This window comes from Sapajus apella, unplaced genomic scaffold (genome assembly GCF_009761245.1).
Source record: "Sapajus apella isolate SASKATOON/1434 unplaced genomic scaffold, GSC_monkey_1.0 scaffold8, whole genome shotgun sequence".
Classification (NCBI taxonomy): Eukaryota; Metazoa; Chordata; class Mammalia; order Primates; family Cebidae; genus Sapajus; species Sapajus apella.
The window spans coordinates 3646571-3673897 of NW_022436948.1; the positions used below are offsets into that span (position 1 = coordinate 3646571).

Here is a 27327-nt window from a genome sequence, read left to right on the forward strand (position 1 = left end):
CTTTAGCACTGTATGACGTAATTATAAGAAGAAAAATAACATTTTGTTATATCTCTTGAAACTACAAGCATATAAATGTCAGCCAGAAAGTTTTCATACAGCCATACGTTGAACTGGTGTGGGCTCCAGGCCCTCACCTCCAGAAAGGCCCTCACTTACTAGGAAAGAAAAGTAGATCCCATTAACAAGAATCATCACAGGGTTTCACAGGCCAGTTGGTGAACTCAGCAGGGGTTTAGATCACTTAGGAATTCTTTGGAAAGAGTAGTGTATCATACAACCTTTGATCGTGAATGATCTCAGAGTCTTGAGGTATATTTAGAAGTCCGTTAGACGATAAATATTTAGAGACCATGTCACTCAACAGCAGCAGAATGCTGCATTCATGTCAGGTGCCTACAGAGCATACACCGCAATAGACCATATCCTGGGCCATAAAGGAAACCTCAGCAAATTTAAAAGAACTGAAGCCATACACAGTATGTTCTCTGACCGCAACAGAAACTAGAAATCAGTAACAGAAATATAGTAGAAAAATCTCCAAACACTTGGAAACTTAACAACTTACTTCTAAGTAACTTAAGGGTCAAAGAGGAAGTCTCAAGGGAAAATTAAAAAGACATTAAAAACAAATGAAAATGAAAATACCACACAAACTTTAGCTGTGAGACACAACTAAAGCAATGCTGAGAGGGAAATTTACAGCACTATGTGCTTCCATTAGAAGAGAGAAAAAGTCTCAACTCAATAAGCCAAGATCCCACCATGGGAACCCAGGAACAGAAGAGCAAAGTAAACCTACAACGATAGCAAAGGAAGGAAAGAAGGAAGGAAGGTGGGAAATCACAAAGACAGGGAATAGAAATCCCAGTAATAGAAAACAGAAAAACGATGGAGAAAATCAACAAAACAGAGCTATTATTTGAAAATAACAAATCGTCAAACTTCTAGCAAGGCTGACAAAGAAACCAGGAGGGAGAAGACACAGATTGTCAATATCAGGAATTAAGAGGCAACATCACTACAGACCCTGCAACCATCAAAAGGATAATAAGGGAACACTACAGATGCCTCTGCTCACAGAAAACTGACGTCTTCAATCAAATGGACCAATTCCTAGAGAGGCATGAAGTACTGTAACTCATTCAATAGGAAGCAGGTAATTTAAAACAGCCTGAAACTATTAGCAAAAGTCAATTTCTGATTTTAAAACTTCCCAAAATGAAATGTCCATGCCAAGATGCTTCTAAACATTTAATAGAAAATTCTACCAAATGTTTAAAAAGTCAATGTGATTCTGAACCATACCTTTCAGAAAACAGAAAAGGAGGGAACACTACTATTCTTTTTTTTTTTTGAGATGGAGTCTCACTCTGAACAGGAGTGCAGTGGTGCCGTCCCGGCTCACTGCAGCCTCTGCCTCCTGGGTTCAAGCGATTCTCCTGCCTCAGCCTCCTGAGTAGCTGGGATTATAGGTGCCCACCACCAAGCCTGGCTAATTTTTATATTTTTAGTAGAGATGAGATTTCACCATTTTAGCCAGGCTGGTCTTGAACTCCTGGCCTTAAGTGATCTGCCCACCTTGACCTCCCAAAGCACTAGGATTACAGGCGTGAGCCACTGCGCCTGGGCCCCATTCATTTTATGAAGTTAGTATTACCCTGATACCAAATGCAGACGAGAAACAACAACAAAAAGAAAACTACATGCTGACATCCCTCATGGATATAGATACAAAAATCGCTAACAAAATAGCAAGCAGAATTCAGTCACGTGTAAAAATAACTGCACATCAAGATTGAGTGCGGTTTATTCCAGGGATATAAGGTTGGTTCAATATTTGGAAACCAATCAATGTAAATCTCCAATCAACAGGCTAAAGAAGAAAAATCACATGATCATATCAACTAATTCTTAAAAAAAATCTGACAAAATTCAACACATGTTCATGAGAAAACTCTCTTAAAGTTAGGAATGGAGGAGAACTTCTTCAAATTGATTAAAAGCATCAACCCGCTGGCATGGTGGCTCATGCCTGTAATCCCAGCACTTTGGGAGGCAGATGCAGGTCAATCACCTTAGGTCAGGAGTTCAAGACCAGTCTGGCCAACATGGTGAAACTCCGTCTCTACTAAATATGCAAATATTCGCTGGGCGTGGTAGTGGCAGGCACCTGTAATCTCAGCTCCTCAGGGAGCCGAGGCAGGAGAATTGCTTGAACACAGGAGGTGGAGGTTGCAGTGAGCCGAGATTGCACTATTGTGCTCCAGCCTAGGCAACAAGAGCGAGAAAAAAAAAAGCATCAACCATAACCTTACAGCTAACATTATACAGTCATTCCTTGGTGTCCCTGAGGGATTGGTTCCAGGACTCCCCGAAAAGGATGCTGAAATCCAAGGATACTCAAATTCCTTATATAAAATGGTGTCATATTTGCATATAACCTATACACATCTTCCTGTACACTCTACATCATCGTTAGGTTACTCAGAATACCTAATACGATGTGAATGTTACGTGAATAGTTGCTATACTGTATTGTTTGCTTGTTTGTATTTTTAATTGTTATTAAAATATTTCTGATCAGTGGTCGGTTGGATATATGGATATGGAACACACAGATAGAGAAGAGCCAGCTGTACTTCACAGTGAAAGACAAGTGCTTGGTGTCTAAGACCCTCATAAGGCAAGGCTATCTGCTCTCACGCCTGATAATTAACCGAGTGCTGGAAGTTCTAGCCGGTGCAATAGGCAAGAGAAAGAAATAAAAGGCAAACAGATTAGAAAGGAAGAAAGAAAACTGTCCCTGTTAGCCAATGACATGTGGTCTACATAGAAAACCCCAAGGAATCTACAAACAACAAAACACAACCCTCCTAGAACGAAGAAGAGTTTAGCAAGTTTGCAGGGTGAAAAACATACAAAATTCAATTGTATTTACAATTGTATGTACTAGCAATGACCATGCAGACACTGAAATTATAAGTAAAATACCAGCCACGCACAGTGGCTCATGCTTGTAATCCCAGCACTTAGGGAGGTTGAGGTGGGAGGATTGCTTGAGCCCAGGAGTTTGAGACCAGCCTGGAGAACAAAGAGAGAGCTCCATCTCTACAAAAACAAAACAACAACAACAACAAAAAGGCTGGGCACAGTGGTTCACGCCTGTAACCCCAGCACTTTGGGAGGCCAAGGCAGGCAAATCACGAGGTCAGGAGTTCGAGACCAGCCTGGCCAGCATGGTGAAACCCCGTCTCTATTAAAAATACAAAAAATTAGCCAGGCCTGGTAGTGTGCACCAGTAATCCCAACTACTCGGGAGGCTGAGGCAGAAGAACTGCATGAACCCAGGAGGCGGAGGTTGCAGTGAGCGGAGATCTCGCCACTGCACTCCAGCCTGGGTGACAGTGAGATTTCATCTCAAAAAAAAAAAAAAAAAAAAAAAGTTAGCCAAGCATGGTGGTATGTGCCTGTGGTTCCAGCAGTTCAGGAGGCTGAGGTGAGAGGATTGCCTGACCTTGGGAGGCTGAGGCTGCAGTGAGCCGTGATCACGCCACTGCACTCCAGCCTCAGGGACAAATACCCTATCTCAAAAACAAACAAACAAACAAATAAACACCAGTACCATTTATAATCACTCAAAAGTACCCCTAGGTGTAAAACTAACAAAACGTATGCAGAAGTTATATTGAAAACTACAAAACATTAATGAAAGAAATCAAAGAAGATAAAAACAAATGGAAAGACTGACCACGTTAATGGGTTGGAAGGCTAAGCACAGTAAATGCTCCCCACTCTGGTAAACAGGTTTTACAAAATTTCCATTGAAAGGCTAGAAGACTTTTTCTTTTTTGTAGAAATAGAGATTATTCTAACATTTAGTTAGAAAGGCAAAGGACTCACAAGAATAAAAGCAATTTTGAAAAACAACAGATAAAATGGGAGAAATCAGCCTACCTTATTTGGAGACTTATGATATAAATTTGGTTATATAAGACTGTGAGAAAGACACACAGGTAGAAAGACACACAGGTATAGCAATGGAAAGGAACAGAGAGCCTGTGACCATGTCCGTACAAACACACCCAGTTGATTTTTGACCCAGATGTAAAAGAAATTCAAGGCAGAAAAGAGAGCCTTTCAATAAATAGTGTTTGAAAAATTAGATATCCACAGGCCAACCAAAAAAAAAAAAAAGAAAGGAAAAGAGCTTTGACCTAGAATCCACAGTTTATATAAATATCAATGCAAAGTGGACCATGGACCAGAGATGGAAAATATAAAACCAGAAAACATTTAGAGAGAAAAAATAGGAGAAAATCTTCAGGGTTGTGGGTAAGACAGGAAGTTTTTAGACTTGACAGCAAAAGCACAAACCAGAAAAAGAAAAGTTGATAAACTGGACCTCATCAAAACTAAAATTTTTGCTCGAAGAAAGATCCTGTAAGAGGATGACAGGACAAGCTATGTGGTCTGGGAGAAAATATTTGCAAGACACATATCTGACAAAGACTTGCATACAGAATAAAGAAAGAATGGGCCAGGCACAGTGGCTCACGCCTGTAATCCCAGCACTTTGGGAGGCTGAGGCAGGCAGATCACCTGAGGTCGGAAGTTTGAAACCAGCCTGACCAACATGGAGAAACCCCATCTCTACTAAAAATACAAAATTAGCCAGGTGTGGTGGTGCATGCCTGCAATCCCAGGGACTCGGGAGGCTGAGGCCGGAGAATGCCCGGAATCCAGGAGGCAGAGGTTGCGGCAAACTGAGACCGCGCCATTGCACTCCAGCCTGGGCAACAAGAGTGAAACTCCATCTCAAAAAAAATAAAAAAGAATGGTCAAAACTCAATGGTAGAAAACAAAACCAGCCAATTTGAAAGCAGGAAAGAGATGAGTAGACAGGTACTGGAGAAAGTCACGGCTGGCAAGAAGCCCGTGAAAAGATGCTGAGCACCACTGGCCATTAGGAAGTGCCAATTACAACCACAGCAAAAAACCACCGCGCACCTGTCAAAATGGCCCGGATACAACACAGCGCCAACCCCAAATGCTGGAACGGATGTGGAAACATGGATCACTCACTCGTGGCTGGTGGGAATGAAAAATGGCACAGTCATTCTAAAAACAGGCTGGTAGGTTCTTCAAAAGACAGAGAAAACCGACTAACGATGCAAGCCCCGTCTGACCTAGCAATTTCAGTCCAGGGCAGAGAGATGAAAACTGAGGTCCTCACGAAGGCCTGTGCACATGTTCACGGCGGATGTATCTGTAGCAGCCGCCAATGGAAACAGTGCAGAGGCCTTTCAAGGAAGACTGGATGACTTCCGAACTCAGGTGATCCATCCAAAACGTGGTCCATCCAAACCTTGGAGTATGATTTAGAAATAAGGGAGTGAACCACGGATACAGCCGACAACCCGGATGGATGCCAGGGGATCGTGCTGGGTGAAAGGAGCCAATCCCAAAGTCACCGACTGCATGTATAGAACATGCCAGAAATGACAACATCATAAAAATAAAGACCAGGGACAGGGATTGGTGGGGGAATGGAAGTGAAGCGGCGTGGCTATTAAAGAGCAGCAGGCAGGACCCCTGTGGGGACACAGTGTTCTGGACCTGGCCTGGCCAGCGTCACGGTCAGTGCCAGGCTGTGACATTGGGCTGGAGTTTTGCAAGATGTCTCCACTGGGAGAGACTGGGCAATGAATGGGCTTTCTCTGTAAGCATCCTTACAACAGCATGTGAATCTATCCTTCGAAATAAATGTATAGACAGAATGGAATAAAAGTGAAGGAAGAATTTTCCTTTGGACGTTGGAGATGGAACCCTTCAAGCGTGACAGTGTTTGTGCGGCTGCATCTCATTTCCACCACAAGTAGCCATCACTTGCATGCCGCTTCGCCCATTCCTTCTCTCTGCCCGGTTCAGTGCTGGGGCAGATGCTGGTATCCCAGTCCACGTCACAGCCACACCTCGCCAGCGTGCCACCCAGGCCAGCGTATCAGTTGTTCTCAGGAGGCGTACAGACACAAATCTGCGCTCCCAGTGAGAACACTCAGGGCCGGGGGCGGGGGGCACTGCCCAGGTGGTATCCCTTACACCGATGGAGTATATGGGACTCAGCACAGTGGCCTCACGGAACCGCCTCTTTAGATAATGCAAAATCTGCATTCTTTTGCTGGGGAAAAGCAGCAAAACTGCCACTGTGCGCAAAGGCCAACCACACCCACGCATCCACAAACAGAGCCGTGATCAGGAAGTGGGTGACTCCCCTCCTGACCCTAGAATCATTGGAATTCCTGCTGTGGCCGCAGTTTCCTCCCAGGGGAGTCCGGAACTTAAAACAACGGTGATTTCATGCGTGTCAAGAGCTCAGGACAGTGCCAGCCCAGCCCTGGCCACGTAAGCCCGGCCTGCCTCTGCTATTGCTGTTGGCGCTATGGTGCTTCCGCACCGTGGAGGCCCGCTGATGGCCCAGGTTCCCTCTGACCTCCTTTCCTGCTTCCACCACCTCCCTGGGGTGTCGTCATCCTTGGAGTGACAGGGTGAGCTCCGGGCACCACCTCCAGGCTGTGAAGGGGTGAATCCTGCCTGCACCACCTGAATGTGGCCCTTACTCCCTCTAGTGCCTCCGGAACCCTCAGAGAGCCTGAAACCGCTGGATTTTGGGCGCAGCAAACAATTCTCAATTGCAAATGTTCATCTTCCCAAACTTTGTGGCAAAATTGCCTCATGTCAGCCAAATTTGATATTATGTATGACACCTACCTCTTTATCCTAAATGCTGCAGGACGTATATTGAATTAAAAAAAATTAAAGCATATTCAAGTCATTTCACGTTGATAATGTCTTAATAGTTTCAAGAAAACCCAGCAATGGCCTCAGGATGCTGGTAAATCACAGGTGGACACGGCAGGGTCTTTAGGGTCCCTCTGGACCTCGAAGTTTTTGAGCAAATGGGGAGAGTGCAAATAAGCCCCCAAGGGAGGGGGGGGTCAGCATTCACTCTTGCTGATCTGGGTGACGGAAACCGAGGGAGAGCAAGCTGATATTCACAGGCAACTCACATGTTCTCCAAAGGAAACTGTCCCACAAGAACAACCAATAAAATATCTAAAAGTGCCCCAGAAAGTCTGCATGCTAGAGTGGATTTCAAGGATGCTGCTGCAAGCTAATGGGGATTTACCTCTAGACACCAATGACTTTAATAAAGGCAGATTTGACTACACTGAGGATCAATCAGTTATAACAGCGATTTTAGGTAGGCTCCTCTTAAGCCTCAACTCCTGGCTGCTTCCTGCCTGCACATACCTGGGTTCGTTAAAGTGAGCTCACCTGGGTGCTGCTCCTGCTGGTCTCTTCGCCTGACAAGCACCTGCAGGGAATGCTGGGCGGGGCTGACAGAGTTGTCTGCATATCATAGGAGACTTTAGGTTTGTTCCAGGGCAATCCTGGAGTCTGGCAGAGTCCGGGTCCTGTTTTTAGATGCTGCCAGATCAGGCCAGCTTTGGGCCATGGGTTTGCAATAGAGGGGCCCAGGGGACTGGAATGAAGCAAATCTCTGGAGGGACTGAGGAGGGGCCTGTGGGCTGCCAGCCTCATTCCCAGGCAGGACGCAGCCTTGTGGGTGGCAGGATGGACATCCCGCCCCATGGTCATACGTGTCCAGGGCACGGCTGCCCCCACCCCACATGGTGCCCAGAAGCCACTGCCTGACTCTACCTTGGGCTGAGCGAACAGTTCCAGCCTCTGCCTCGCCCACTTCTTCCAGGAATTGTTTACTTGTTTCAGGCAAATCCTGAGTCTACCCAGCGCAGAATGACATGAAATTTGATTTAACTGATCGCTAGCACAGCCTGACCTATAATTCTGATTCTAAAGATTAGTTTAATGTAATAAGCTAATTTGGTTGGCTAGCCAGCTGATTTGCGTATCTCCTTTTTATCTTACGCTAAAGAGAATAGTCACACAACAGCCGTTCTTCCGTCCTCGTCCTCTGTGCACCTGAGCTAACGGGAATGCGTACTTTTCTCCCCTAGGCAAATGAAAGCACACACGGCCCTAGCAATATAACATGCTGGCCCCCAGAGGGGTGCACTGAGGGAGGGGACCTAGGAACATCAGCATGGGCATTACCATCCCAAGCATCTGACCTGCAAGAGTAGAGCAAATAACATCACAAGGGTGTGGGCATGTGGCCTGGGAGCTCCCGCACATCCGTTCCATTGCCCTTGATAGTCATCACTGCACACCATCCCTGGGCTTAGATTTGCATGCTGTGAGTATGATGCAATGAGCCATGCTCCCCCTTGTCTGTCCTGACCTGCAGCATCAGGGTGGGGTGCTGAGCACCCTCCAGTGAATCTATGCTCAGCAGACACTTCCCAAGCATTAGAAAAAATACCTCTGCTATCCTTTCAGAAAGAGATATCTTATTTTTGCATTAGGGAAAATAATTTGCATCACTTGGCCCCTAAGAGATAAGCACTCCAGGCGTCCTGAAGATTGTGGAGGGTGGGGGCAGGGTGCCTTTATTTCTGCTCTGGTCCAACCTCCAATCCCTGAGAGCCAGGGCCCTGTGGAGGAAGGGCTGGCAGGCTTCCCTGTCAGTGAGGGGTGGGGGGGGGCATGTCCCTCTTCCTGGGAAGCAAACTCACCTGTTTGTCCCACTGTTGCCCTCTCCTGACCCCTGCAACCGCCCTTGAACCACACAACTGGCTGAGGACGTTCTCGCTCCGGGAACAGTCACGGGCAATTCGCTGTTTATGGACATCATAAAATAGACATTCAGATCAAGGAGGACATTTCCTTTATGGCCCAGGAACACAATAAAGTTATATGATTAACAGTGACCTTAAAGGCACAGGAGCCCTTCCTCCTGCCAAGGGATTGCATGTCTATCAGCAGCTAAAGGAATAGCCCAGATCACTGGCGTTTCGACCACTCAGATGTGACGAAGAAAGCAGAATTGACCGAAGACCCTGGTGACCAAATGTGAAGTTTTGGAGAGTGTCTGCTCTGTCATTTCAGGTTCACCTCAGGGGCAGGCACTGGACTGAGTTTCTTCCCTTTGTTTTTTGGAGAGGGGAATTTCATGTTTTGTAAAGTTTACCCTTGACTGGGTGCAATTTCTCCCTATGACCTCCTCTCTTCCTTAGGATTAGTTTGTAGGCAGAAAAATGCCATGAAGCTGGCAGCGTCTGGGGCAGCCAGCAGGCACTTCCCTTTCCTGTTGTAAAGGCACTGTGACATCTGTAAGGAGCTGTAACTATGCTCCGGGTGCTGTTCTAGGCGGTTCGTGCAGGTTAGCTCAGTCGTTCTTATAACCCGCAGGGGCTGCGTGACACTGAGAGGCCAAGTCACGGCATCGTCAATTCTGACCTGCCCTCCTCCACTCAGGCTCCTTTATAGGGTCGCAAAGACGGGACAGAGCTGCACTTGCCCATGACAGGGAAGACATTCTGCACATGCTTTCCCTCCGGAAAACCCCAGAGATACTTTTTTTGTGTGTGTGGCTTCTTGCCCACGGGGAGGGTGTGGCTATGAAAGCTTCTTGCCTCTAAAGGAGGGTGTGGGTATGAAAACCCAAATAGATGTGGCCGGAGGAGTTTGAATTTGGGAGCTAGCAGCTGATTCTACACACTGCAGGGACTTTGTCCGTTATCCGCCGGCCTGTGTGTGTCACTAACCTGATAAACCTATGGGAGAGGTTAATTATGGTGAAGCCAAAGGAAATCAGCTCTGGCTCTACGTGTCTGGGGCTTCGACTCTGCACCAAATGACCCCACAGACTAGTTCCAGGAAGGATTCTGTCAGGATAAACTATGATCCAATAAACTAACTGATTATGGCACAAATGACACAATGTTTACAAAAACCTAGTAAAGACTGAGTCATTTTTGCAAACCAAAGGTTTTACTACATCTGTAGACTTTGACAGGTTGTACACAGCTGCAACGTGTGTAGCAAGAGAAATTAAAAGAGCCAACTGATTGCTGTAATAACAAGGCTGGAAACAAGACAAATATCCATCAGTAGGATACGCAATAGTACGTCTGCAAAATGAAGTCCTATGCTGCTATCAAAGAATATTTCTTTTTCTTTTTTTCTGAGATGGAGTCTCACACTGTCATCCAGGCTGGAGGGCAGTGGTGCCATCTCGGCTCACTGCAGCCTCTGGCTCCCAAGTTCAAGGGATTCTCCTGCCTCAGCCTCCTGAGTGGCTGGGATTACAGGTGTGCGCCACCACAGCCCACTGTTTTTTTTTTTTTTTTTTTTTGTATTGTTTTAGTAGAGACAGGATTTCACCGTGTTGGTCAGGCTGGTCTTGAACTCCTGACCTCAGGTGATCCACCCACCCTGGCCTCCCAAAGTGCTGGGATTTCAGGCATGAGCCACCATGCTTGGCCTAGAATGGAAGAATATCCTCTTTCCCGCTATAGAGTGACCTTATAATATACACGGCTAAAACTTAAGCAAAAAGTTCCAAGTTGATGTGTCAGATGACAGAGTTTTAGGTTGTCAGAGAGGATGGAAATGGAAAGGAGAGTTCACAAAGGAGGAAGCCGTGGTGCTGGGACCCACATTCTGTACAAACGACCCTGTTTCTGTTCCTTGGTGGGTCCCTGAATTACACGTGTGTGGGCCTAGTGTGGCGGAGATCCCAGCTCCTGCTGTGGAGGAGACAAAGTTTGGAGTTTAAGTGTAGTCCAGTTAGAGGCGCATGATAAATACTGCAGGCTTCCTACAAAAACCACAGAAGAGTCACTCTGGAGATCCACCCTAACAAAGCATAAAACCAGGCCGCCAAGGTCGAGGTGGTCGGTCAGTAACGTAACTGACTGCTAGAGCAAAATTAACACACTTCAGAGGATGATAAAATCCAGCGTCTCTACTAGGTGTTATTCATGATCTTAGTCTACAATAGAAAACAGACATGCAAAGAAACAGGAAAATGTGACCCACGGTCAAGAGAAAATCACGAAAATCACTCATCAGATGCCCCGGACGCATGTCAACTCAGATGCTGAATGAGCTAACAAAGACTTTAATGCAGCAATTGTGAGTACGTCCAAGTACCTAAACAAAAAAGATGTCGGTAAATAGTAAACCTTTGGGAGTCCCAAGAGAGCAATCTACAAAAAAGAATCAAGTGGAAATTTTAGAATTTTAAAGTATAATAGCTGAAATTAAAAATTCACGGATCAGCTTACAGCAGTTTGGAGTCAGTGGAAGAGTCAGGGAAATCAAGCACAGATCAATAGAAATTACCCAATTTGGCCGGGCGCAGTGGCTCACGCCTGTAATCCCAGCACTTTGGGAGGCTGAGGTGGGCAGATCATGAGGCCAGAAGATCGAAACTATCCTGGCTAACACAACAAAACCCAGTCTCTACCAAAAATACAAAAAATTTGCCGAGCGTGGTAGCACACACCTGTAGTCTCAGCTATCTGGGAGGCTGAGGCAGGAGAATCACTTGAACTGGGGAGGCAGAGGTTGCAGTGAGCCGAGATTACACCACAGCACTCCAGCCTGGGCAACAGAGCAAGACTCCGCTCCCCCTGCCCACCCACCCCCCAACCCCGCAAAAAAAGAGAAATTACCCGATTTGAAGGGCAGAGAAAAAAAAGATTATTGAAAAACCCAAAGCCACAGTCACTTGAAAGATAATAGTGAACTTTCTAATATATATGTCTTTAGAGAGAAAGAATAGCGCATATAACACACTTAAAGAAACAATGGCTGAATATTTTGCAAATTTGCTGAAAATGTAAATTCATAGTCCATTTAAACTCAATGAACATGAAGAAGAATAAATAAGAAAATGAGACTGAGGCACATCACAGTCCAACTGCTGAAACCTACAGACAAAGGAAAGAAATCAACAACTTGAAAGCAGCCAGAGGCCAGGCACCTTGGCTCATGCCTGTAATCCCAGCACTTTGGGGGCCCGAGGCGGATGAATCACCAGAGGTCAAGAGTTCAAGACCAGCCTGGCCAACATGGTGAAACCCCATCTCTACTAAAAATACAAAAAATTAGCCAGGCATGGTGGCGAGCGCCTGTAATCCCAGCTACTCAGGAGGCTGAGGCAGAAGAACTGCTGGAACCCGAGATCACGCCACTGCAGTCCAGCCTGGGCAACAAGAGCGAAACTGTCTCAAAAACAAAAGCAAGAAAAGCAAAACTCATCAAACTGCACCCACAGGATCTGCGCACGTCAGTGCAGTCAGGCAGGACACAGCCGTGGGCAGGACACAGCCGTGGGCAGCACACAGCCGTGGGCAGGGATGGGTTGGCCTGGTTCTCACTAACGCAGAGGGCAGTCGGAATGTTTGTAGCCTTGAGGTCCTTGCAGCAATGTTCGCTGTCCTCATCTCTACTTGACTAAAGAATGCCGTCCGGGCAACCCGAAGGTGTCTGTATTACTGTTTGCCATCAGTATCTCTGACGGTGGCATGCTAAGGGCTGCTGGCTTTGTTATCTAGGCTACCCTAAAGGGAGTCAGTCTGAAAACACAATTCTGGAAATGGTTATTTTTCATGTGTACACTGCAGCCTTTTCGTTTCAGAAAGAATGCAAGCAAGGGTGACTATGGCTATGCGTGCAAAGCCTTCTACAGTGAAGCTGCACTCGATAGCAAATATGAAGAAGCATGATTACTCTCATAAGCAACATGTTGGTGCTCGGACTTCAAGCATGAACTTAGCTTTCAGGGCAGACAGAGCCAGTCCTCTGAGAGTTGTTTTAGACCTAGGAAGCACTCCTGTTCTATTAAAATTCGGCAATTCCAGAGAGGCATAACTTTAGCCATTCAAAAATGCCCTCCAGGTCGTTTTCAATGATAGCAACCGTTTACTGGGCACTTACCAAGTGGCGGGCGCTGTGCTCAGCATTTTGCATAAATTACTTCATTTATCCTTCCAAGAACCAGGCAAGGTATGCATTGTGATTTCATATTTTGCAAGGGAAATGGAGGCTCAGTGGGGTTAAGTAGCTCTCCTAAGGCTACCTCATCCAAATGACGAATGAGTATGGGGGGCGCTGACCCCTCTTGGATTCCTCTTTCCAAGTCTCAGGTTCTCAGTCTGAGACCCTCAAAAGCCCATGGGAGACAAGGAGCTGGGGGCTAGTGGCGCATTTAGAAGCCAACCCCGGAAGCTCTGGGAGTGAGTGGTGGATTGAGGTGTGGAAGGGAAGAGAGCTCCCAGAAGGTCAGCTGACGTGCAGGTGGCACAGGTGACCGTGGTGGAGCCCCTCACTCTGAGCTTCTTTTGAGCAGTTGCATAGATGATGTCAGAGAACAGTCCCACTGTGGAGCAAGGAAGCTGGGCCCCTGTCCCTCAGCTCCCTCTCACCGGGAGGATGACCTCAGGGCGGGCACTCCCCAGCACTTCTTGGTGTGCCCAGCACAGAGAAGGTCCTCAGGCAGGGGGACTCAGGAATGGGAGGAGGCAGCCATTAGCGGGGAAGGGACCTGCCAGCCAGGCTGCAGGGACCTCCTGGACAGGCCAGCCTGGCGCACCGGCAACATCCCGCACCCTCTGCTGTGAACTTTCAGCACTTCCCTCAGGCCCTTCCCTTCACGATGGCTAGAATTTTAAGAAATGTGAATATTTAATTTAATCCAATGTACCTCAGAATATCTCATTTCACCATGTATCTGTCACACAAAAAATTGCACACAAATGTTCACAGCAGCCTTTGTGGAAGACGCCCAAATGTCTATCAGCTGATGAATGAATAAACCAAAGGTGATGCAACCACGCCACGGAACGCCATTCAGCCACAAACACGCCGCAACATGGTGAGCCTCGAACATACTGTGCGAAGTGAAATAAGCCAGGTGGGAAAGCCCATGGATTCTGTTATGTGATTTATCCAGGACGGACGGACAGCAGGGCCTGCCAGGGGCTGTGGGGGAAGGGGATGGAGAGGGACTGCCAACAGGGACGGGATTTTCTTTTTGGGTTGATGGAAATGTTCCGGAATTAAATAGTGGTGATGGTTACACAACAAAATGAATACACTAAAAAAAACTGAGGCTGGACACTTTACTTTTTTATCTTTTTTTTTTTGAGATGGAGTCTCGCTCTGTCACCCAGGCTGAAGTGCAGTGGTGTGATCTCGGCTCACTGCAACCTCTGCCTCCGAGGTTCAAGCGATTCTCCTGCCTCAGCCTCCCAAATAGCCAGGATTATAGATGTGCACCACCACGCCTGGCGAATGTTTGTAGTTTTAGTAGAGATGGTGTTTCACTGTGTTGGCCAGGCTGGTCTCAAACTCCTGACCTCAGGTGATCCGCCCACCTTGGCCTCCCAGAGTGCTGGGATTACGGGTGTGAGCCACCATGCCTGGCCAAGGTTGTACACTTTAAAATGGTGGGCTTTATGTTATATCAATGATCTCAACCAGGAAACACGAACTCAATATAAAAAAGACTGAATTTTTATATTCTTTTTTTCATACTAAGTTTCAGAATTTGGTGTGTGTTTTACATTTACTGTGCATCTGCATTTGGACTGTGGCTGGACTCTTGATGCCTTTGGTCATCTCCTGGGGGGGCTCTCATGCTCCGGGGTTCCATAGCTGCCCCAGAAACCCCTTCACATGCGCGTGGTGGCACAGCCAGCCAGCCCGCCTGCCCTGCCGCCACGGCTTCCCTGCCTTGCAGAAGCCCAAGCGCCGGCTCTGAGGATGCTCCTCCGTACACGCCCCCTTTTACTGTCCTGTGGAAACAGCAGCGCCAACACAGCTCCTGGGAAATGGAAGCCTCTGAGTCACCCTTGGTCCCTGGCCAAGAGGTAGAATGTGGTGTGGGTCTCCGGGGGGCCGGATGCAGAGGCTGGGCAGGGTGTGTGTGACTCAAGACAGGTCCTGGGTCCCAGGGCAGGCAGGGATGTGGAGGAGAACACGCAGAACCAGACCCCGACAGCAGCGCCCTAGTTGTATTAAATCATTCTAAAGTTGAAGACGCTGTCATCACTTGGGTTAAGTGTGACATCACGGCTCAACTGCGGCTGCACCTAAGAAATCATGAGCCCCTGGCTGTCCCGTGGGACTCGGGCCGTGGGGAGCTGTCCTGGTGTGTGACCGTGCAGCAGGCTCTCTCCCTAATGCTCTGGTCAAAAAGACAAGATCCCCTTGGTAGGGTCATGAGATCACACGGACCCACACGACCTGCCATGCTGAGCGAGGGCCAGGCTGGGTGAGACCTTGTCCTTTTCCCGCGTGCTGTGATCATGGTGCCCAACCCACGTCACATCATCAATTTTGCTGGCTCCTGGCAGCTGAGGGCACTTGGGGGACACGCATCCACCACTGTCAGCTGAGATCACGTGTTTCATAACCTGAAAAACACCACTTTTTGTATTTGAGCTGCTTACATCAAATAAAAGTGATTGAGGCTCCAGAGTTCTCCCCAAAATCAGCACTATCATCGTAGAAAGATGCTGGGAAGCCTGGGTCATTGTTTTTGTAGTTGCTATGAGCTTCATTTTATCCACAAAAGGGAGAAGCACTCTATCCATATGATTGCCTCTCATGAGCAGGCGAACAGAGGATTTTTCTACAGATGATGCTTGGTGAACAAAGACCTGTGGTGGCTGGGGCGTTCCTTCTGCCCTAGCTGGAGATCGAGGCTGCACCCTGCTCCTTCCCGGCGGGAGCTGTGTGTTCACCGCTCCTGAGGAGTCTCTGCGGCTCGCACTGGGGTTGTGGGCCCAGGCCAGGGCTGGCCTAGTCTTTCTTTTCTATGCAACGTCATGTTGTTTATATACTCTTCTCTTTACTATTTCCTGAATATGTAAGCAGCAAAACAGCAAAACCCTGGGTCGCCTCTGCATTGCACAGTTCCACCGGGCCTGTTAGAGGCATTTACTGAAACCCGGTAAGAATCAGGGGCCTCCCTGCCCCCACCCCCACCCCCGCAGCCCTGTGCTAGTCTGGAAACAGCTCCCATTTCCTTTTCTGAGGTCTTTTATTGCCACTGGAAATGCAGCCTGTTGATTTAAGTGCACCCGGGTGGCTTACAGGCCAGAACTCAAGGCTGCATCGCTAGAGCTACCTTCTGACCTTGGGCCACGGCTTGGTGGCTCTGGGACCCAAGGGTGACGTATGGGAGAGGGAAGGCTGCTGCCACAGAGAGTGAGGAATTCCCAAGGACAAGCCCCAAAGCGAAAAGGTGTTCTCTAAACTCGCTTCTCAGGGGCCTCTTTTCTTTTCTCAGGAAAGCCATGGGGGGTCTACCTGACACTGACTTTATCTCCTAAAGAAAAGCCTGGAATAATGGCCTATTTAGAGAGCCAGGTCCCCACGCGCCCAGAGGCGGGGAAAGGTGGTGTTAGCCTCCCCCGGATGTGACTGCGGAGATGTTGAAGGGGCTGACGCTGCTGGGGTGGGGGGCAGCAGGGGAATGCAGCACCCTGGAGACCCAGCGACTCCTCCCTGCAGAATAAGCGTGGTGTTCCTCGGCTGGTCCTCTAGGGACACCCAGCCTGGCCTTCCATGTGGCCGCTTATCCTCTCTGAAGAGGGAAGTCTTGCCCAGCCAGGCAGAAGTGTGTGCAGCTCCTAACACACACCTGAAGCACCTGCCTCGTGCTGGCCTCATGCTGCGGTGAGGGCGGCGGGAGCTGGGACCTGATCTTCGCGAGGAGGTCACACCCGCGCCTCTCTAAAGACGGCGCAAAGTCTGCAGGTGCAGCACTGTTTTCTATTTTCTCAGCCTGGCACATTTAGAAGAAACGCCGCTTACTGTTCCTTTACTCGGAACTTACGATGCCGAGTTTAACGTGAGCCTCTGCGCTTCTCAGGACAGATCATTTTCAAGCCCCTTTGTGGCTTGTAGGATTTGAGTTCTGGGAGGGCTGCAGCGGGCACCCATCTCTCAGCCACTGGTGCCTGCACAGCCCGAGGCCAACAGCCTTTGCCAGAGTCCTCCAGGGAGGAGCACTTGGCCTTAGGACAGCCCGTTCCAACGCTCTTCCTCTCTTTCCGTTAACGAGCCCAACTCCATCTCCCACTGGTCCTGGATGGTCCCCCAAGTGACACAGACACCCCTCTTTCCTCAGCTCCCAGCGACGCTCTTCCAGCCCTCAGCACAGCCGTCTCGCCCTCTCGGCTGGCCTGCACAAGCCCCACCACGTCCCACCCACGCCGGCCTTCCTTTGCCTCTTCGCGTCTCCAGAGCTTTGGGGCTCTGACCCCTCTGCCCTCGATGGCGTCCCATCACCAGCATTCTCCCATGGACGGGTTTGGTCTCTGTCCGGCTCAGGCCTGGCCCCTCCTGCTTGTGCTCACTCACTCCCTGATGGCCTTACCAAGCCCCACACTTCAACGCCACCCACCCGGAGCTGACAGCCGAGAGTCGCCTGCCCTGACTGTGCCTGCTCCTCATTCAGCTGATGTCTGAGAGCATGCCAAGCCCCTCTGCAGCAATCCCCTCCCTGGGCCAGCGCTCAGTGCTCAGGTCAGAGAAGCCCTGAACGGGTCTCTGTATGTCCTGCTTCTGCTTAGGAAAAAGCTTGTCTCTTCCTTTAGAACATGCTAGAGCCTGCACTCCCACCACCTCCACAGCCCCCACCCCGGCCCCACCCAGCCTGGGTCTGTCCCCTCCCACAGGAGCAGCCCCCTCTTGGATTCACTTCTCCCCTTTCATGATCTCCATACAGCACCCTGAGCGAGATTTAAAACATAAGTCTGATGATGTCACTCCTCTGCTGACAGCCTTCTAATAGCTGCCCATGTCACTCAGCATAAAAGCCCGCGTCCCCGCGGTGACCCTCCAGGCCCTGGCTCTTCTCCTGCTCATCTCCAGATGCTGGCACTCTAAACAGTCAGAGTGGAATTTGCTGATCAGCCAGGAGTTTGGGGGAGTCCCCAAAGGGATCTTGTCTTAGCAGGACTGAACTATCCCTGGGGCAAGGGCCCTCTAGAACCATTCATGCAAAGCTTAAACGTAGGGCTCAAAGGCATCAGACTGATTTGCAAGTAACTTAACCACTTGCCAAGGCAAAGCCCAATACTCTAACTGGGAGAAACAAAATCAGATGATGAACAAGCATGCACTCACTACGATTAGCCTTCCATCAACATTTACTAGATTTGTGAGAATCAGAAAAATATGACCCATAGCCAGGAGAAAAATCAACCAACAGAGACAGACTTGGACATGGCGGAGAGGAGGAAACCAGCAGACAGCGGCATGAAACAGAAGCATAATGAGGCATCAGCGTTTAAAGGACATATATCCACAATGAGGCATAAATGGAAGATCTGAAAATGGGACACGAAAAAGGAGGAAGATGAAATTCCTTAGGGATGAAGAATGCAATATCTGAAATGAAAATTTCACTGAACGAGATTAACAGCAGATTAGATACTGCAGGAGGGAAGACCGATGGAATTGAAGACGTAACAAAAAAGTCTAAGAAAAATAAAGCAAATAGAAAAAAGGGTCTGGAAAGCAATAAACAGTGTGAGTGAGTCAGGGGATGCTCTCAGGCTGTCCACCATTCAGGTAATTAGGGTCCCAGGGGAAAGGAGAGAGGAGAGCAGAAAAAATTCCAAATTTCATGAAAAACATGATCACAAAGATCCAAGATCAATCAACACACAGCAAGTTAAACTGAAAGAAAACCACACCAAGGTCATCATAATCAAATTCCTGAAAACCAGTGATAAAGAAAACATCTTAAGTAGCCAGAGGGAAAGACACATTGCACAGAGAGAAACAAGGATAGGACATCACAGAGTTCTGATTAGAAGCTCTACCAGCTACAATACAATAAGAAGGCATATTTACAGTGCTGAAAAACTGTGAAACTAAAATTCTATATGGCAAGAAAAAAGCCCTTTCAAAATGAAGATGAAATAAAAACATTGTCAGTTGGGCATGACGGCTCACACCTGTAATCCCAGAGCGGGAGGATTGCTTGAGTTTAGGAGTCTAAGACCAGCCTGGGCAACAAAGTGTGACCCTGTCCCTACAAAAACTTAAAAAATTAGCTCGGCATGGTGGTGTGTGCCTGTAGTCCCAGCTACTTGGGAGGCTGAGGAGGGAGGATTGCTTCAGCCCAGAAGGTCAAGGCTGCCATGTCTTACGACTGCACCACTGCACTCTAGCCTGCGTAACAGAGAGAGAGAACTTATCTCTCTCTTTGAAAAAAGTAAATAAAAAGCAAAACAACAAAGAAAAACATTTTTCAGACAAAAGCAGAAGGAATTTCTTGTCAGAAGACCAGCACTATAAGAAAATCATCTACAGAATCATAGGAAATCTACAAATATACTAGACCTAATAAATGAGTTTAGCAAGGCCCCATACAAAGCCAATTCCTGTCAATTAAAAACTACTGGAAACTGAAATTTAAAAAAATCCATTTACAATAGTATTAAATACATGAAAGAGTGATGTATTTATCAATGTATATTTAAGTACTTCACATTAACACTGGTAACACATTACCGTGAAACATGAACAGAAACCCAAATAAATGGAAAGATATACCATATTCATGAATCAGAAGGCTCAACATTCTTAAGATGTTAATTCTTCCCACATTGTTCTGTATATTTAATGCAATTTCAGTCAAAATCCTAGCAGACTTTTTTTTTTTTTTTTTTTTTTTTTGAGACAGAGTTTCGCTCTTGTTACCCAGGCTGGAGTGCAATGGCGCGATCTCGGCTCACCGCAACCTCCGCCTCCCGGGTTCAGGCAATTCTCCTGCCTCAGCCTCCTGAGTAGCTGGGATTACAGGCACGCGCCACCATGCCCAGCTAATTTTTTGTAGTTTTAGTAGAGATGGGGTTTCACCATGTTGACCAGGATGGTCTCGATCTCTTGACCTCGTGATCCACCCGCCTCGGCCTCCCAAAGTGCTGGGATTACAGGCTTGAGCCACCGCGCCCGGCCTCAGACTTTTTTTCTGGTAGCAATTCATGGAGTGATTCTGAAACTTATTTGAAAATAAAAGCAGTAACATTTTTGAAAAAGAGGAAAGAAACCAGAGGTAATTTATACTACCTGATTTCGAGATCTACTATCTATCTGCAGTAGTCAAGGCAGTGTGCTATTGTTTTAAGACATGTAAATTCACACAATAGGATATGGAGTCCAGAAAAAGACTCACACATATACGGCCTACTGATTTTCCACAAAGGGGTCCTGGTTATTCAGTGGGAGGAAAGATTGTCTTTTCAACAAATGGTGCTAGAGCAAATGAATATCTGTAGAGAGAAAACACACCTCAGTTTTTTCTCCTCTGCTTGGGTGGGTTGGACTTAGTGGCTTGCTTCCAAAGAAGAGCAGGGAAGGAGACAACAGTGACTGCAGTGTAGAAGGCGGTGGGGCCACACGGCTGTCATGCACCCTACACACTCCTTCTAAAACCCACCACACCCAGGCTGCTCATGAGAGAAACATCAGGTAAACCCAGACTGGGGAACACTCTACAGGCTCTTCCATCCACCCTTAGGTAAGATGGTTAAGTATGGGTTTAACTGTATAAGAAAGTTGGTAAGGTCAAACGTATCTTAGGTATTTATCCAAGAGAAATAAAAAATATAAAAAATATATGTTTCCACCAGTACGTGTGCTTTAATGCTCACAGCAGCCTTATTCATAAAAGCCCAGAGACTGGAAAGGACCCAGATATCCATCCACAGTGAATGGAAGATGTGCTGTGGTACAGCCCACGCCATGGGATATCACTTAGTAATAAAAAGCAATGAACTGTCTGTACCCACTACACATGGATGGGTCTCAAGAACATTACGATGAGTCAAAAAAAAAAAAAAAAAAAAAAAAGAATACATATACCATGTAATTTCTTTTATATGAAACTCTCGAAAAGACAAACCTCATGGACCATGCCAGAAAGCAGGTCGGCTGTGGCCTGAGACACACTGGGAGGGGCATGAGAGAGCTTTTCTAGGTGGTGCAAATGTCTTGATTTTGGTGATCGTTACAAGCGTGTACACATTTTTCAAAATGCATCAGAATAGGCACTTACATGGCATTTTATTATGTGTAAGTCATACATAAATAAAAGTGATAAAAATCAAATGGAAAAGGGATTCTAGCCTGGGTGTGGCGGCTCACGCCTGTAGTCCCAGCACTTTGGGAGGCCGAGGCGGGTGGGTCACCTGAGGTCAGGAGTTCAAGACCAGCCTGGCCAACATGGTGAAACCCTGTCTCTACTAAAAATACAAAAAAATTAGCCAGGTGTGCTGGTGGGCACCTCTAATCCCAGCTACTTGGAAGGCTGAGGCAGGAGAATCGCTTGAACTTGGGAGGTGGAGGTTGCAGTGGGCCAAGATCACACCACTGCACTCCACCCCTGGGCATGGAGCCAGAATCCATCTCAAAAAAAACAAAACAAAAAATAAAGCAAGAAAGCAAGAAAGGAAAGAAAGAAAGAAAGGAAGGATTCTAACACAGCAGGACAAGCGACTGTATGAGGCATCCCAAGGGCCACAAACGCCTGCCTTGGCAGCTCACAGTGGAGCGGGGAGGACAGGTGCTGGGCCAGGAAGAGCAGGGTGCATGCCGTCCTGCACCTGCAAAGTCCCTGGGATGGGGACTGGGGGTTGTCACGGCGGAGCCCTTATAGTAGTACAAAGAGTAGTCCAAGGCTTCGGATTCTGCAGTGGTATCAAGCTTCAAATGCAGATTCAAATGCTTAACTAACATACAGTTAAATGCTTCAAATGAATGCTTCACTAATATATATTTCAAATGCTTAGGTTCAAATGGTTAACCAATATATATTTTATCACAGAGGCAGGCTCAAGATTTCTTTTTCCTTCTTTGAATTTAAAAAATGACATCGGGGCCTTACCAGAGAGTTGCTTGATGGCCACAGGTCTCACTTTGTAGGGAGTGCTGCAAAAGAGAAGACAGTGTCGCTGTGAGATGCCGCAAGGCGCTTGCCGTACGTCTGGCAGGAGAGATAAGCACTCCGCGTGATTAGAATTCAATGGATTAGGTGCTTTTTTTTTTTTTTTTTTCCTTTTTGAAATTAGCTTCTTTGACTGTTCTCAGCTTCCTCACTCAGATGAATTCTAAGTATATCATTTAAACGATCAACTTCCTCTATGTTGATGTTTGGTCAATTAAACACATTTTGTCATGGGTACTACCACCAGTCACAGGTGCCGAATCGGGCTGGAAAGGGTAGACTCTGGTAGAACTGCCTGGACCCATCCCAGCACCTGTGGACACAGGTGGGCTACCTCCCTCTCTTTTGCTCTGTTAAGCTCATGGCGACCGTATCCCCGAATGAACAAGAGAGGATGGTGACAAAGTCCAAAATGCACTGGGATCTCCATGATGTCACCCCCATAGTCATGAGGCCCAGAGTGGACGGGTAGAGAATACTGTGCATATGACAGACGAAATGTTTCTGTCATTGACACGTAATGGCCTCTGGCCAGGGGCAGGAACAGACAGTGCAGCCAATGGAACGGGCGTAGACCAGGAACAGGCAGTGGCCAAGAGGGGTAATAAATCCACGCATGGGAGGCTAGCCCCAGAGAGATGCTATTCCTTTACCCAGCAGTTTAGCAAAATTTGGAAACCTGGTAAGAGAACGACTGCAAGGCCACAGAGTGGCAGACGTCACAGGTGCTGCTGGCGGGTATGGGTTGCCACATCTTGGGGAAAGCAGTCTAGCAACCCGGGTTAAAATCCTGTGTCTCGGCAGATGAATTTAGCGAGAAATGTATCAGAATGAAATATGAGCACACAGGGAGACAGTCAGATGTCATGTGTTCATGCCAATGGCTTCATTCATTCATTCATTCATTCTATACAGTTTTCCTGAATGCCTGCTGTGGTCAAGTGGCTGGTGGCTTGAAAGAGCATGGTTTAGTCTGGGCATCTCTCCACAGGCAGGATGACACATTAGTGGTCCCATGGTGCTAGGGTCTGAATGTTGAGGCACTCCCCAACCCCAGATTCATATAACGAAGCCCTCATCCCCAGTGGGATAAGCTTGGGAGGTGGGGTCCACATGATGGGATTGGCGCCCTTACAAGGGGTGAAGGCACCAGAGCTGTCGCTTGCTCTGCCACGAGGGCACGGCCAGAAGGCAGCAGTCTGCAAGCCGGGAAGAGAGGCCTCCCCAGGAACAGAATCTGCCCACACCCTGATCTTGAACTTCAGCCTCCAGACTGTGAGGCGTCAATGTCTAGCTGTTTAAGTTATCACAGACTGAGACACTGGGGTGCCAGGCAGTTGTCGAGAAGATGAAGACAGGTGTGCAGGTGTTGACCTGGTGGGGCGCCCGTGACTCCTCACTATGTAAAAACAGGTCACGGAGTGACACATAGAGAACGAGCTCATTTCTGGAGGAAACGAATACGGAGCACAGTGAATACGGAGGGTACACACGCCAAGCTGTTAACGGTGATTAATCGGGGGCAATACCTGTGGTTTGATGGTTACAGCCAACATGGAAAATCTTTACAATTTTAAACACCAATAAAGTGAAAAAACAAAACCTGTGTGGCACTGACCTCCCTGAGCTTTGGGCTCTGTCTGTAGGGCAGTGAGGCTGAGGCTCCCGGAAGAGCTGGGCACTGTGGACTTGCCAGCTGAGCCTCAGTGTTGGGGATCAGAGGGACCTCACCCTGCAAATGACCCCGTTCACACAGAACGTCAACGAGTGAGCCCATACCCTCTCATCTCCCACCATGTCACTGGTTGGGCTCACGAGAGGCCCTGCCTGGAAAGGCCTTTTAGTGGTGGGTCATTTGACATTGGAGGGCTCATTTCTCCCCAGAGACTTGGTCATAAGAATTGCTGGGCATGAAGTGTGGCCCTAAGAACAGGGCAGAGTCCTCCAAGCTCCCAGGTGGAGAGGGCACGGGGTGGGCACTGGGACTGGGGCCCCTCCAGCCCCTGACGCCTGTGCTCAGCTGGGCAAGTCCACAGTGCCCGGCTCTTCCAGGAACCTCAGCCTCACTGCCTTACAGACCCAGGGTCCAAGGCATAGAGAGGCAGGTGCTTTGCCGACAGCCTGAGTGTGGCCAGTGAGGACCTGTGCCACGGCTGCCTAGGAGGGGTCTGGGCTGGGAGGACAGAGTGGAGGGCGGACAGCAGAGAAGCCGGGTGTGCTGGCCTCCTCTTGGATCCTCCTTCCTTCCTCTTCTCAGTGTCTCTCTGGCCCCTGCCATGAGCAGCCCTTGAGATGGCGCAGTGGGTGGAGAGGACTCCAGGACCCGTGTGGGCATCAGGAAGGGGCTGTCCCATCCCTCCTCCCATCCCTGGCTCCCCACTCCTCTCAGTCTTTCTTCTTCTGCGCCTCCTCTGAGGGGCAGCAAGGACTCATTCTTTTCCTCCTTCCCCTGCCCCTTGACCCTAGAAAATCAGTGCTGGAGGCGGGGGTGGGGGGGGTGGGGTGGCGGGCCAGGTAAGTGACCAGGAGCAGAGAAGGGCTCCAGGAGGCAGGGTGAGGGCTGGAGGGAGAACAGCATGGATTCCACACGGGGCCAGCGGGGACAGAGCCCAAAGGGGTGGCCAGCAACTTCTCCTATGCAGGAGATTCAGAGGGAGACGCCCTGGGGAACTGACACAAAGATAGGCTTACCAAGACACCCTCCCAACGTGCCGGGGCGCTGCACTTGCTTATCCACCCAAATGGAGCCCAGCCCCCTTCAAGCCCATTCAGCGTATTCAGAGGCCAACCTCTCCGTGGAGTCTGGTGAGCTGAGGGTGGGAACCATCACATCAGCAACAGAGGGAAAAGTGAATGGACAGGGAGCCTCTGTGATGCTCCAGGAGGCTGCAGAAGCCTTCCCGGCTCTCTTGGCCACTCAAGATCAGTCTGGCTCCCAGATGCTGAGTGCTTTGGTTCCTCAGGACCGGTTATGTTGGTCCCATGGATGAGTCACCTCTTGGCTCAGTCTCAGTGGAGCTGAATCTTCATCATGCTCTTCAACAGCGAATCAACACAGGAAGCACTCCCTCTTTGGAAGGGATAAGCTTGCCTTGGGCTTCTGTATTTGTCTTTTGCTAAGGTCTAACTGCCTGGGCTCTAAGACCTCTTTTAAAAACATTTAAGAGGAGGAGGAGGGGCCTGGAGCCACTCTGGAATGTGGAAAGCTTTTCTCTAAGCCGGAGTGGCCGACAACGCTGGTCTTGCAAGCATGGGGCTCATCTGGAGGAGAGCCGCCCGCGGCACAACTTGGCGGAAACCGGAGACAAAAGGGGCAATGGTGTGTGTCACACAACGCCGTCTTTGGCCCTCTCCCCTCTGTATGTGTCTTGCTACACGCCCCACTCTCACTCACGTGACTGAGGCGTCTGACATTCTTCCACTGCATCTTGAAGCAGCAGTGACCGGGCAATGGAAGGGGCAGGGTTGTCACGAAGCAACGCCCATGTTGGCCGACGTCAGCCTCTCCGGAATGCTCCGGGATTGGAAAGGCAAATGACTCCAGATGGCTCAGGGTTGCTCCAAGGAGGAATGCTGGAGCCTTGTTTGATCTCAGTTGGGCCATGGCTATTTATATTTGTTGGTCTTTAGGTTGTTTAGTCATCAATTATCTTTCCTGCCAGCTCCAAAAGCGAGTGGAAGCCAATCAGCCTATTGTTCCGTGAGGTACACGTGTTCCAGGTTATTTCAAGTGCCAGCTTCAGCGCCCTCCACGTTACACCAAACGTCCAGGAGCACAGGAAGGGCCAGGCAGCCGTCAGCGGACCCCCAGCCACGGGAGGGGCCTTTGGATTTCGGGGAGGGCGGGAAGCCTGGCAGTGTGCAGAAGGGGGAAGGTGCTTGGAGGTTTGCAGAAGGGGAATGTCCCGCTGGGCTGGGGTGGGCACTCATGCAGCTCAGCAAATTGGAGACAAGTACATTATGATGGATTGGGGCAGACATCCCAATGTGGGGGGCTGGACAGTGTCCTGTGGCTAAGAGGTCACTGGAGGACTCCATGCCGGGAGTGATGGGAGGAAAGATGGTTTGGAGCCTGTTATTCTGGAAGGTAGCAGGACTCAAGGGGGAGATAACTGTGAGGGGTAACAGGAGGCGGAAACCGGGAGGCCCACCCGTGGGATGTGGTCCCCACCGGGGCCGGCTGCCAAAATCTAAAAGATGGCATTAAGGTAAGAAGTGTTTTGAAAGAATAATCCAGTGGCACACTTTGTTTGGTTTGGAATGAGAGGCCGAGAAGGAGTTAGAGTTTTAAGCTCTAAGAGACCAGGCAACTGGGATCACCCCTTCTGATCAGGATGGAGGCGGTCTCTCAAGAGCCCTTGGAATTTGGAGATTTCATGAAACGCCCTCCCTGTGGCTGGGAAACAGGGAAGCATCTGAGCATGCTAGATGCAACCAGCCATGTGCAGGGAAGCCCCCTCCAAAGACATGGTTCCTGGGCTGGGGGACAATGAGAGGACCAAGTCCACACCAAGTCACTGCAGGTGTCTGCAGAAGCAGAGGAAGTTAGAGAGAGACACCACCCAACCAACCAACCAACCAAGCAAGCAGCCGCTGACGTGGTTTCTGAGCTAGAGGGAGGGGGCTGCTGTCTGCTAGGAAGAAGCAAAGAGTTACCCCGCGTGTTTCAGAGAGATGAGGCCCTGGGTCTGGCAGACATGAGTTTCTGGTCACCAGAGGGCTGGGTCAAGAGTGGTTGCTTAGGTTTTCCAGGCCTTACATCAGCGGTTCATCCCCAGGCTGCGTGCTGGAATCACTTGCAGAGCTTTTCAAAAAGTCTCGTGCGCAGTGGCTCACGCCTGTAATCCCAGAATTTTGGGAGGCTGAGGCAGGTGGATCCTGAGGTCAGGAGTTCAAGACCAGCCTGACCAACATGGCGAAACCCCGTCTCTACCAGAAATACAAAAACTAGCCGGGCATGGTGGTGCATGCCTGTGATCCCAGCTACTCAGAAGGCTGAGGCCAGAGAGTCGCTTGAACCTGGGAGGTGGAGGCTGCAGTGAGCTGAGATCAGGCCACTGTACTCCGGCCTGGGTGCCAGAGCGAGACCCCATCTCAAAAAAAAAATCTTGTAGAAATCTGGACTTAATCGGAGGTGTCTGGGCATCAAGCGGTACCTTTTTAAAGATTTCTGGGTGGTTGCAATCTGCAGCCAGGGTGGAAAGCCACTCTTTAGCTCAACCAGTTCACAGGGAGTGACTGGAATAAGCGCAGACGTGTGTGCTGAGGACACCTGAAAGCCCAACGGGCGCGTCTCTCTCTCGGACACTCTCTGTGAAGTTCAGGCACCTGCACGGAACCCAGGGCAGTGAATTACAGTGATGGGGCTGGCGACTTTGGACCGTCACAGTGATGGGGCTGGCGGCTTTGGACCGTCACAGTGA

At 48.9% G+C, this 27327-nt stretch overlaps 1 protein-coding gene across 2 annotated transcripts in view; it reads right to left on the bottom strand.

Annotated features, from left to right (window-relative positions):
- PDE9A (phosphodiesterase 9A) overlaps window positions 1-27327 on the bottom strand; it is a 108547-nt gene that overhangs the window by 45131 nt on the left and 36089 nt on the right. Inside the window, exon 4 of one of the 2 annotated variants that reach the window (XM_032276779.1) lies at window positions 21845-21888. In XM_032276779.1, coding sequence (XP_032132670.1) covers window positions 21845-21888 — 44 coding nt within the window. Of the gene's footprint in view, window positions 1-7971; window positions 9498-21844; window positions 21889-27327 lie in introns of those variants that run through there. The other variant, XM_032276780.1, reaches the window with a different exon arrangement.